This window comes from Kogia breviceps, chromosome 2 (assembly GCF_026419965.1).
Source record: "Kogia breviceps isolate mKogBre1 chromosome 2, mKogBre1 haplotype 1, whole genome shotgun sequence".
Taxonomy (NCBI): domain Eukaryota; kingdom Metazoa; phylum Chordata; class Mammalia; order Artiodactyla; family Physeteridae; genus Kogia; species Kogia breviceps.
In genome coordinates this window covers 78,464,695-78,477,401 of record NC_081311.1, presented here as the reverse complement: position 1 = coordinate 78,477,401, position 12,707 = coordinate 78,464,695, and the positions used below count along the sequence as shown (strand labels likewise).

The 12,707-nt window shown below is 38.9% G+C and overlaps 1 protein-coding gene across 1 annotated transcript in view; it reads left to right on the top strand.

The window, feature by feature from the left end:
- Positions 1-12,707, top strand: part of RYR2 (ryanodine receptor 2) — a 746,950-nt gene that overhangs the window by 205,120 nt on the left and 529,123 nt on the right. The window contains exon 2 of the mRNA XM_067025663.1: positions 6,477-6,596. Within this exon, the coding sequence (XP_066881764.1) occupies positions 6,477-6,596 (120 nt within the window). The remainder of the gene's footprint in view (positions 1-6,476; positions 6,597-12,707) is intronic.

Below are 12,707 nucleotides of genomic sequence, written 5' to 3'. Positions count from 1 at the left end.
CATCGCTAAAACATATTTGATGAATGGAAACCAGGGGATTATAGTAGGGTTAGTTTCTGGGTAGATTCTTAGCCAGACTGTTAGTGTGGTGATTTTGTATCGTTGTAGGAGGTAGTACAGCACAGAGGTTAGGAGTCTAGGTTATAGAGTCAGGTGGACCCAGATTTGAATCCTGTTCAACCTCTTTGCTGGGTAACGGGGATTTACTCTCACAATGCCTCTTCTTCTCATCTGTTAATACTCAAAAGCATAATAATAGTACTTAACTCTTCATTTATTTATGGCACAGACTCCCTGTCCCTCAGTAAAAGCCAAAGGCTTTTTTGGCTTTTAGGTTGGGCTCAGGGCCTGTCTTGATCTGGCTCTGTTGTCTCCGACCTCATCTCCCACCATCCTCTTCCCCCTGGTTTAATCCACTCCAGCTGCAGTGACATCCTCCCTGTTTCTTGAACATGCCAGATACTCTTCTGCCTGAGAGGCTTTCACTGGCCTTGCTTCTGCCTGGACTGCCCATTCTGCAGATACTCACATAGCTAATGCCCCTTCCCTGCTTCAAGTCTTTGTCTCATTGAAGCCCGTTAATTTTATTCATAATTTCAGTCTTCCCCACCACAGCAGTACTATGAGCCCCTTACCCTGTTCCAATTTTTTTTAACATAGACTTTTCACCTTTAACATAATTTACAAATTTATTGTCTTTTTGTTTATTGTTTCTATTCCCTGCTAGGATGTAAGCCTAATACGTTCAGGGATCTTTGATTTATTTCGTAAATCATCTCAAGGGCTTAGAACATTTCCTAGCACATATTATGTCCTCAGGAAATATTTCAGTAATGAATGTTTGAAAGGAGCTGTTGGTGGTGTTATTTGATAATTATTTTCCATCTTGTACTGTTACAGCAGACATGGTAGCATTTGTTAGAAAAATCATGTCTTATTTACTCCTCACAAAATTGCCTGGAATGCAGTATTGTAGTGCTGGCTTTCCCCCTATATATAATTGATCTCTGTGCTGAAGAGCTGTAAGGTCATAGGAAAAATACAGGAACATTTAACAAAAGGAATTCAATCCAACGTATATTTATGGAGCAGTGGTCTAAATTGAACGGTGGTATGATTCCCTTGGGTTTTAAGTAAAACGTTTATTTTCATTGGACACCTGGTTTCCATGGAGTTTAATCTGACCTGCTTGACAGATAGCATTGGATGCAATACAGATGGTGAACTTTTTGAGTTGGAGTTAACTGTGGGAAAATTACCAGGATGTAACTGAGGGAGAGGACCACTTACAGAAAGTCTAAACCTGGATAAACATTTTGAAAGACAAGCCTAGTAAGAGTCTAAGGGAAGTACCTGGTGTGATATGAGGGACTTTTTAATGACCAGAGATATTAAGAGCATTTTTTGACTTTTCAAGAGTACAGTATGCTTGATAGCTTAGATTGTATATGGAAAGAGTTGTAATCCAAGTTTTATGATGTTTATGTGGAAATAAGGGGGAAATGAAGGACTAGATTGCTTTTTTCCCAGGGATCCAATGGATACTTATGATACATTAAAATTTTTCATAGATGTGATAGGATTGGTGATTTTCCCCCAATACTGCCCTATTTCCTGGTGCATGTAACCATGAAATCACTTAATGAGATCATACAATACTCACTTTAATTGGAAATTAAATAGGATCTTACCTTGGTAGTTCTAAAAAGCAACTCCATTTGTCAATGTGGCAGCACGTATTTATGAGTAATCATAAAGTAGATTATGATAAATAATCATTTGTGTATATTTGCCAGGCACTGTGTTAGATACTGTATACTCTCATAACTACATAAATGGATACATAGTGACAATTGAGGAAACTGAAGGAAGGAAAATAGTGTGATAGGGACACAAAACAGAGGAACTGCCTTAGCCTGGTGGTAGGAAAGGCTACCGTTTGGAAAGGATGCTTGAATTGAGATTTGCAAGATGATAATGTCTTAGCTGGAGGATGGAGAACAGGTTTAATGACATGTGCAAAAGTCTATAGCAGCATAGGAATGAAGGAAGATTGGTAGGAGGAAATGTTGGGCTGGCACAGACCATGCAACGCAGGGCCTTGAAGGCTAGAGGATGTTTTTGGTCTTTTTACTTACGGCAGTGGGAAGCCACTTTTTACAAAGTTTTAAGCCAGGAAACAGTATAGTCAGGGTGATGGTGTGACCTCAAGGTGAAGCACTGTTGGAAGGGGGTTTGCAGTATGGATAACTATTCCACGGGTTTTGAAGATGTCCAGACAAGAGATGATGGTAGTTAGGGTGGTGAGAAATTGATGGAGTTGAAAGATATTGATGGAGTAGATGTCATAGGACTTGATGATGGTAAGCTGGTTATCACTTTTGGTTAAGCACTGCCATTTATCTAATTGTTCATGAAGTTTCTTCTAAAAGATTAAAAAAAATTTTTTTCAGAATTTTACAAAGAAGGATTAATAATTTTGTTTCTCTAAGTTTGTTTTATACAATAAGATTGGTGTAGGTTCAGGCATTTCCAGAAACGGCAAGATACTATCTCATCATGCTAGTCATTCATGGTTAACTAAAATTAACAGACTCTGAAATTTTAAATGAAATAAAAACATAAGCACACTTCATTTTTGTAGAATTTTGTTTATGGAATGTGATTTCTTGTGAGTTAAATCAAAATTTGTTGCCCTAGGTACTAGGTATAAGACATGGGAACTCAAAAAACAAAGTATACCAAAAGGTGGTGAATATTGAAGGGTGATGTTAGTTTTTATGGATTAAGGTATGCCAATGGCACAAACAACCAAAATATGAACTCAAGAAATGAGAGTTAAGTTAGGAGTCTGGACTTCAGGGCCTGGGTAGCAAAGACTAATTCAGAAGACACCTTATGACCGCAGAAGTCATATTTTAATGTATCCTTATTATTCTGTTACCTGAGCCGTGTTAACTCTTTGGATCCCATCAGTATTAGGCAGTGTTTAGTCTTTCTTTTTGGAACAGAAGATAGATTTCGTGTGTGTGAGTGTGTATACTGATACCTTACACCCACCTGTATATGTTGGCAATAACCAGATTTATTGCACATGGGTTATAATAACTAAAAATAAAGCTACTTATCAGAACTTGTAAAATGCATGGTCAGTAGGCTCTCCAACCACAGTTGTTCTGGAGAAAAAATTGTGCTTTGAGAGGATGGGTTAATTAATAGGCGGGTGTTTGCGAATTGGTGTTTGGTCCATCAGTGCTCAGTATATTTCACTTTCAGTCAAAAAGGAACTCTTCATTTACTGGAATGTAAAATAGAAACAGCTCACAGGTAAACTGGAAAAAGCCTTATAAGTGTGGCAGGCTAGGATCCATCAAAGTTGGATCATAGTTGAAAGCTGTAGTCATGGCTTTCTTGTTAGTGGCGTGGCAGGGCCCCCTGAACGCGGTGTTGCTCTGTGGCTTCATCACACAATGTCGAGGCACTAAATTGTAAGGAAACTGCACAGGTGAGTTGATTTTATTCATTTAATAGAGTAGTTCAGTACATTGTTGGTTCCTTTCCCTTATATAGTTGGTTTGTATCACATATTAATGAGCATCTCCAGAAATGTGCTCTCATTTCTGGTTCTGTCCGAAGTCCACAGACTTATTTTAATATTCAGCTGTTACTGACTGCCTCCAAACTCTTATAAAAGACTTCTCACATCTTTTCTGGGATCCATATCCTTTCTGGGACCCCTCGTACTTGAGCACTTGTTAGAAATGCAGAATCTACCCAAGACCTTGTATTTTAGCAAGACCTACAGGTGAAAAGGATGCATGTTAAAGACTGAGAAGTACTTCTCTAGATAACAAGTGTCTTAAAAAATCAACGGAGCCTCTGGAAGCAGTGTGGGGTTGAGGTCTTTTACATTCAAATAAGGTAGGTTTAATGACCAGTTCTTAGAAATAAGTATGATCAGCCCTCTGTGAGTAACAAGTTACTTTGAGCCTCATTTTCCTCATGTGTATATCTGTGGATAATCTGTATATTACTGGGATATTGTGAGGATTAAATAAATTAATGCCAGGACTGGCATACACTATATTTTTGGTAAATATGGTACACCTTCTCTTCTTTCAGGCTTACTGGGTAGCACTGTTATTCTCACCTGCCTTATACCTTGCTATATTTTCTTATTCTCATTCCTAAAACATCTTTAATTAGTACATTACAGTAATTATTTACTAACTGTGTTTAGATAGACTCCAGTATCCAAATGAACCTATCTTACCCAAGAGTGTAGTTTACTCGCTAGAGTTAGTTCGATAGGGTGAGACAAGATAGGAAAAGACTGTGGAGGTTTGGGAAGGCATTGAGCTCATCAGCACAATTCAGTTCTTTGTTACTATACCACCTATTTGGAAAACATGATGTATCTTTGATCTTGCAGATTATATAAGCAACAAAGATATTTCATTATTGTTTATTATAGCCATGATGAACATGAATTAATATTCAGATGTACTCATTATGTGAAAATAGTGCTATTTTTTTTTTAGCAATTGACTTTTGTTTTTTTTGCGGTACGCGGGCCTCTCACTGCTGTGGCCTCTCCCGTTGTGGAGCACAGGCTCCTGACGCGCAGGCTCAGCGGCCATGGCTCACGGGCCCAGCCGCTCCGCGGCACGTGGCATCTTCCCAGACTTGGGCACGAACCTACGTCCCCTGCATGGGCAGGCGGACTCTCGACCACTGCGCCACCAGGGAAGCCCAGCAACTGACTTTAAAAATGTAACAAAAGAATGCTCACTGGAAATCAGTGAGCCCTGTGGGGATAGTTGGGAGCTAATTATTAAGAGATTGGACTTGGCTGTGACTGGTGCTCTGATCCGGCTATTAGGTATTGCTGCTACCACGTAGGAAATAAAGCAAATATACAGCATGATAAGGGTTTGTATTAAATTACAGCTGCACTTTTCCAGTTGATATAGCATATTCTTTAGGTTAACCAAAAAGGCTTGTTTTCTGCTTTTGCATATTTGCCGTATCTTATCACTTCCACTCTACTCTTCTACCGTGGTGAGCAGCTTCTAGCATGTACTCATTTTTCGCTTTGATTCTAATTAAAAGGGTCGATGAGTATACTTGCTTTTTGTTTTTTTCTCTGTTAAGTATCCCGTTTCTTTGAGGTTGAAATGTCAAAATATAAATGGCTAGACTTCTTAGGCATTTGCCACTTAGAACCTGTTAAAAAAATGATAATGATCTCTTGCATTTCTTGTTGATTTGGGGCCTTTTGTATGTCAGTCACTGTGTAAGTTAGTTGATCTCACTTCCCTCCTCATTTTGTAGACGGCAGAACTGGGGTAAGAACCCAGCTATTGCTAATTCTAAAGCCCCCGTGCATCTTGTCGTGCTCGTGCTGCCTGTACTGAGTCATCCCGTGGATCATCTTTCCCTTGTACAGTTTTTCCTGTAACCCTGCTTAATTGATTGGAAACCGGGTGTTGGGTTGCAGAGGACTGAACTAACACATCACCTCTCGGTACATTTTTAAGCAATCCAGGATCATTTCAAAGATGATCAAGTTGCCAGTGTGTGGTTGAACTAAGATGACTTTTCAGGTTGATTTGAACCCAGAAGCTCTGTTATTGACCTGTTTTCCTTTGTCAGTTTTGGAATGGTGTGTGTGTGCCTGCTAGTAGAATCTGTTCCATTCTTGATAATACTTGATGTCCTAGGAATATGTCAGACCATTTTTTGATAGTTTTGATGATTTGAAGCAGTGGGTAAGAGAGCTAACATGGAAATCCTGTATTTTACTTTTCTCTATGCAGGTTGCCTTTGGGGATCAGTAATGACAGTAAAAAAAAACAAAAAACAAAAAACAAAACTGTTGATTGCCTTGAATAGCAATAACTTCTCCTGCCTCCCCCTACCCACTTATCTTTTTTTGCAAATAAAAGTACACTAGGAATTGATTTTTTGGGGGACAGCTGTTCTTATATTTATTTTTCTCTGATTTTATTTTTTAAATTTTTAAAATAATTGTTTAAAATTTATTTTTGGCTGCATTGGGTCTTTGTTGCTGTGCGTGGGCTTTCTCTAGTTGCGACGAGCGGGGGCTACCCTTCCTTGTGGTGTGCGGGCTTCTCATTGTGGTGACTTCTCTTGTTGTGAAGCACGGGCCCTAGGTGTGCTGGCTTCAGTAGTTGTGGCACGTGGGCTCAGTAGTTGTGACTCGCGGACTCTAGAGTGCAGACTCAGTAGTTGTGGCGCACCAGCTTAGTTGCTTTGTGGCATGAGGGATCTTCCGGGACCTGGGATCGAACCCAGGTCCCCTGCATTGGCAGGTGGATTCTTAACCCACTGAGCTACCAGGGAAGTCCCTATTTTTCTCTTATTTTAAAAAGCATTAAATAATAACCTTGTGGATCTGATTTAGACTAAGTAATGCCAGATCTCACTTTTTTCTCTTCTCCTCCTCTCTGCAGGATGATGAAGTGGTTCTGCAGTGTAGTGCAACCATCCACAAAGAGCAGCAGAAACTGTGTTTGGCCGCAGAAGGGTTTGGCAACAGACTTTGCTTCCTGGAGTCCACTTCGAATTCCAAGGTGGGATAAAACCTTTTCAGACTCTGCTCAAACATGCAGGTTTGAATAGGGGCATTGAAGTTATTTATGGGCACTGTGCTCTTTGTATGGAACAGAAACGAAAGGAAATTGAACAACCTTTTCCCTATTCGTTAAGCAGAGTTTCAGTTGAGCCCCTACTCTTTGCAAATAATTCAGATGCGATTGTTAACAAGAATAGCCAAAGTCCTTGCCCCATGCTGTTTATATATAGTAGGGGAAAAGTAAACACTGTAAATAAGTGGTATAATTTCAGAACCGATAAGGGCTGTGAAGAAAAGCAGAGCAGTAACAGGGTGGAGAGCGATAAGGCAAGGACTCACCCTTTCATAAAGGGTGTTTAGGGAAGGCCTTTCTGAGGCAGAGATATTTGAGCAGCGTGCAGTGAGGGAGGGAGAAGTACTAAGCTCTTGACCATTCTGGAAAGAACCAGGCAATGCAAGGGCCCCTCTTTAGGAATGTGCTTGCAGAGTGTTTAAGGAAAAACAGGTGAGCCACTGCAGCTCTATTACCATGAATGGGGCCACTGGTGAGGAGAGGTGAAGGGCCTGTCAGCCCTTGGTTAGCAATTGAGGTTCCTTCCTAGTATAAAGGGAGGCCACTGGATCCGGTGAGCAATGCAATTTGATTTAATATTTAAGTAAATATTTGATTTGGCTCTTCTGTGGATTAGAGGCTTTTGTGGGGTTTTTTTTTTTTTTTTGGCTTAAACAACAGAAATTTATTTCTCACACTTTTGGAAGATAGGAGTCCAAGATCAAGTTGCCAGCATGGTTGGTTGGATTCTGGTGAGAGATTAGAAGCTTTTGAAAGAGTAAGGTTAGAAGCAGTGAGAGCAGGTGGAAGGTGCCTGCAGAAGTCTGCAGAGCAGCTACTGGATCTTCCCATGAGAAGCTACGGTAGGGGGGTAACTTGGGGGGGTTGAGAATAGACTTGTAGGATTTAGAGGATGTGCTAATAGATGACTGTGTAGAATAAAAGAAAGAGAGGAAATGAAGATGTTTCTGGGGGTAGAAAATCAACCAGAAAACAGCCATTTTAATAATCTTTCGTGTAGCACTTTTTAGTTTACAGAGTCCTTTGACCTGCATGATTTCATGTAATTGTCACAATAGGAGAATGTGTGCATGGTTATTGCTGTTATAATCACCGTACACATGAGGACATGGGGGCTGGTAGAGGGCAGGTACTACACCAAAGGCTTCCTGTGACTCAGAGCAAGTGTCGTCAATAGCTTTTCACACTTAACACCTCGATCTTCCGGCTTCGAATTCCTGATTCTTCCCTTTATATCACAGTACCCCTTTCATTACTCTGTGGAATAACATTGAGCAATGTTTACATATGATTTATTTATTATAGTAATTTAATGCCAAGTCACATTAATAATATTGTAATGGTGGGTGACAAAACATATTCATTTTATAGCCCTGCCTAGATTTATTTTTAATTTGACAAGTGCTTATTGAGCATTCTCTTTGTGAAAATTACCACAATAGGTATCAGTTGTGAAAAATATTCTTCTTAAAAAGAACTTATTAAGAATTTTAATATTTAGTATTTTCCCTGTGGTTTCTGGAATTTTGTTGTGGCTAGAACCAGGAAGACCAATTAGTTAGCTGGGTTTTTATTTTTCACTGTACTGGCTATGGTTCTCTTGGTTCTTAAATATAAGAGCTGGTTTCCAGTACTAAAAATGAACTCTCCTCATGCTTTAATAGGTATGTCATGTAGCAGTCAAGGCACTGAAATAGGCTAGGCATTCATTTAAACTGGTTAATCTTGAAATAGATCAAGATGGAGGAGTAGGAGGAGGTGGAGCTCACCTCTCCCCACAGACACATCAAAAATACATCTACATGTGGAACAGTTCTCACTGAAAACTAACTGGAGACTGGCAGAAAGACTCCTGTACAGCCAAGGCTATAAGAAAGATCCTCATGGAATTGGGTAGGAAGGGAAGAGAAGTGATCTGGTTGGGACCTTTGCCTTTGGGAGGAGACTCAGAGGAAAAGAGAGATTACACGGGTGGAGATTTGCCCTGGGGAGTCAGCAGTTCCTGTCACATACTGGATGCCCCAGCCCTGGTGTCTGACAGGGAAAATGAGCCCCTTTGGCTGGTGGGAGAGCTGGTGGGACTCAAAGGAGTGCTATGGGAATTCTGAATTTTGCCTGTGAGCAGTGTGCTTGTGCTGGCTTGCTCCTGAAGCATGGTGGAGAGGGCAGATTGAAAACTGCTGAGATGGCTGCCTGGTTGCCTGTGACTGCCACAGTGCATGCCACAGCCTGAGCCCAGCAAACACTCCACCCCTGCTTAGTATATACTAACAATGAGCTCTCAGAGGAAACAAAAACAATCCTGTTTAAAATTGCATCAAAAAGAATAAAATACCCAGGAATAAACTTAACTAAGGCAGTGAAAGACCTATACTATGAAAACTATAAAACACTGTTGAAGGAAGTTGAAGATGGTACAAAGAAATGGAAAGATATTCCATTCATGGATTGGAAGAAATAATATTGGTAAAATGTCTGCTACCCAAGGCAATCTACAGATTTAATTCGATCCCTATCAAAATATCCATAAAATTTTCACAGAGCTAGAGCAAATAATCCTAAAATGTATATGGAACTCAAAAATACCTGAATTGCCAAAGCAATTTTGAGAAAAAAGAACAAAGGTGGAGGTGTCATGCTCTTTGACCTCAGACTATACTACAAAGCTACAGTAATCAAAACAGCATGGTACTGACATAAAAAGAGACACATAGATCAATGGAACGGCATAGAGAGGCCAGAAATAAATAAACCCAGGCATCTACAGTCAATTAGTCTATGACAAATGAGGCAAGAATATACAGTGGAGAAAAAACAGTCTCTTCAGTAAGTGGTGCTGGGAATACTGGACAGCTACCTATAAAAGAATGAGATTAGAATATTTCCTCACACTGTATACAGAATAAACTCAAAATGGATTAAAGACCTAAATGTCAGACCTGAAACTATAAAATCCTAGAAGTGAACATACGTGGAACACTCTATTATACTCCATGTTAGTATACCTGAAACTAATGTAATATTGTAAATCAACTATACTTCAGTAAAAGCTTACATGGGGATGCATGTCAATTATATCTCAAAAAAACTGAAAAAAATTTTTGGAAAAAAAATAAACTGGTTAGTTCTTTGCAGGGATGTGACTTGGCTATCTAGTTGTGCCTGTTGACATAGTGAACTGACCATTTAAACCATTTTTGTTGTGCTCTGTTATTCTTTTTCGATTTATCTGAAAATTTGTATTTAAGATGAGATACTGAAATTATTTATCAAGCATGGAATAAAATAGCAACTGAAGTCCAGTAAACCAATCTGAACTTTTTTTTTTTTACAGTTCTTAAAACATAAATAACTCTTTTCTTTCCCCTACTCAGATTACTTGATGATTCCCTACTGTGTCAGTTTTTTCATATCTCCGTTTTACTTTGTTCTTCCTGACTTGTATATACTTCCTTTACGTTTCCTGATGGTGAAATACTGCTTGTCCTTCAAAGCCTATCTCAAATAGTCCCTCCTCTGGGCTGTTTTTCTCTCTGTTTTTCTTAAGTGATTTATTTATATTTCTATTATATTGTCAGTTGGGCTTAATTCTGTGTAATATCCACAACATCTTTTCTCCCTGAATATGTAAGTATATATATTCCCAGGTACATACACCAGCTTCTAAATTCCCTGAGGACCTGGGTATAGCTCATTTATTTTCTTACTTTTTAGCATGAAGCACTAGTGAGTGATTCATAACATTTAATGGATTATTAAATTTATCAAATTTTATTTGATAAAATAGACTTTTAATTTTCTATAATAGCAAAGAGTCAAAACTATGGATTTCAGTTGATGTTTAAACTATCTAAGCCTGGGTGCAGATGTGTTTCATGCAGATATATCTGGATTTGACATTCACTGGTAGAAAATGAGAGATGACCCCCTTTTTTTTTTTTACCCCTCAAATTGGTGTCTCCTGCATTTATTATAAAGGTTGGGAGAACAGAATTATTGTTAGCACTGAGTAGTCAGTCACTGTAAATTATATACATGTTCCTGGAAATGATCCCAGAAAAACCTTAAGCTACAGAATCTTCTAATCAAATGCAAGACTTACTTTTTCAGAAAACTTTCATTTTCCTAGGATATTTATGCAGGCTGATCTGTGCCTAAAAGAGAATGTTTCATAATTCCAGCATAGATTTTCTTGCAGAAAATGTAAACGTTAAATCTGATGATATGTTTAATTAGTTATTCATAATTCATAATTATGGCTATTTACTGCACACTCCTTATATGAATGACATTTTTGTTTCTATATTTTAGGATTGAAAAGTTGGGCTTTTGTTCTTTGGAACTAGTCATTTTCAGAGATACCCACCTTATTATTAAAAAGTTTATGGAGAAATGAGAAGTTATTAGGGAGGCATAGTTTTTTTTTTTTTTTTTTTTTTTTTTTTTTTTTTTTTTTTTTTTTTTTTTGCGGTATGCGGGCCTCTCACTGTTGTGGCCTCTCCCGTTGCGGAGCACAGGCTCCGGACACGCAGGCCCAGCGGCCATGGCTCACGGGCTTAGTTGCTCCGCGGCATGTGGGATCCTCCCGGACCAGGGCACGAACCCGTGTCTCCCGCATCGGCAGGCGGATTCTCAACCACTGCGCCACCAGGGAAGCCCGGGAGGCATAGTTTTTAATCTCCTTGAATCTCCACATAAAAGCAGACCTATGACGATGGCAAAACCTGAAACCCACAGACAATGTAATAAATATCTAAAGCAAACTAGGTGACAAGTTATCCCCACCTCTGGTATCAGTAAGTGTAGGGGAGGAAGTGTAGGGGAGGTGACATGGTTTCTGCTGTCTCTGAAAACCGGTAACAGGTACTCACTAGAAAGCATGGTGGGCCAATGTGAAACTAGCAGCTAAAACTAGGAAGGAACAAAGGAACTATGATAAGGATGGATGTTTCTAGAGCAATCTTGGCTTATGGACTTGTGAAACTAACCAAATAAGGCTCTTTTCTTGACAAAGCCCTGCTCTGAGGGAAAATTGTTGGGAATGCAGTTCAGATTGAGCAGGGTGGATAGGGGCAAAAGATAGAGAAGGACCAGGTGAAAGTGGGGCAGGGAAACAGCCAATAGATCTCATAATCAAAAACCCTTGTTTTGAACACTAGATGAAAACAGCAGAACAAGTTGCTGTAGGACCCTGAAGCTACAAAAGCTATGCTGACCCACCCTCCTTTCCCAAGTGTACAGGGAAACTCATCTCAATTTTTATCTGTTTATCTGGTGTGCTTTTGTTGCCTGTAGACATAATTCTGCTCCTTATTTGTCTCTTTTATATAACTATATATAGCTATATATATATAGTTATTTATTTAGTTATATGTGTATGTAATTGTATATAATCATATATAATGTATATATAATTGTATAATTTATAAATAATTACATATACTTTATGTATACTGTATAAGTGGAGTAATCTAATTTACATTTATTTATATAATTATTTACATTTTTCCATTATGTATGTAGATGTAATTTTATATGTCACAGAGGAGAAGGAGCAGAATAATATCAATAGGTAGTCCAGGCCCAGCAGACTTTCAACTGCAAACCAGGAATTTAAAACAACCATGATTAATATGCTAAAGGTTCCAATGGATAAGGTAGACTGCCTGTAAGAACAGATGGGCAATGTAAGCAGAGAGGTGGAAATTCTAGGAAAGAAGGAAAAAGAAATGCTGGAGATCAAAGACACTGTAACAAAAATTAAGAATCCCTTTGATGGGCTTATTAGTAAATGGGACGTCACTGAGCAAACAGTTTCTGAGCTTGAAAGTAAGAAGCCTGCAAAACTGAAAAGCAAAGAGAAAAATGACTGAAAGAAAAACCATAACAGAATTGAGTATCTAAGAGCTGTAGGACAACTACAGAAGTTCTCTAGAATCATGATGTAAGCAATAGAAGAAATATTCGAAACAGTAAAGACTGATAATTTCTGCAAATTAATGTCAGACCCTTAACCACTGATCCAGGAAGTTCAGA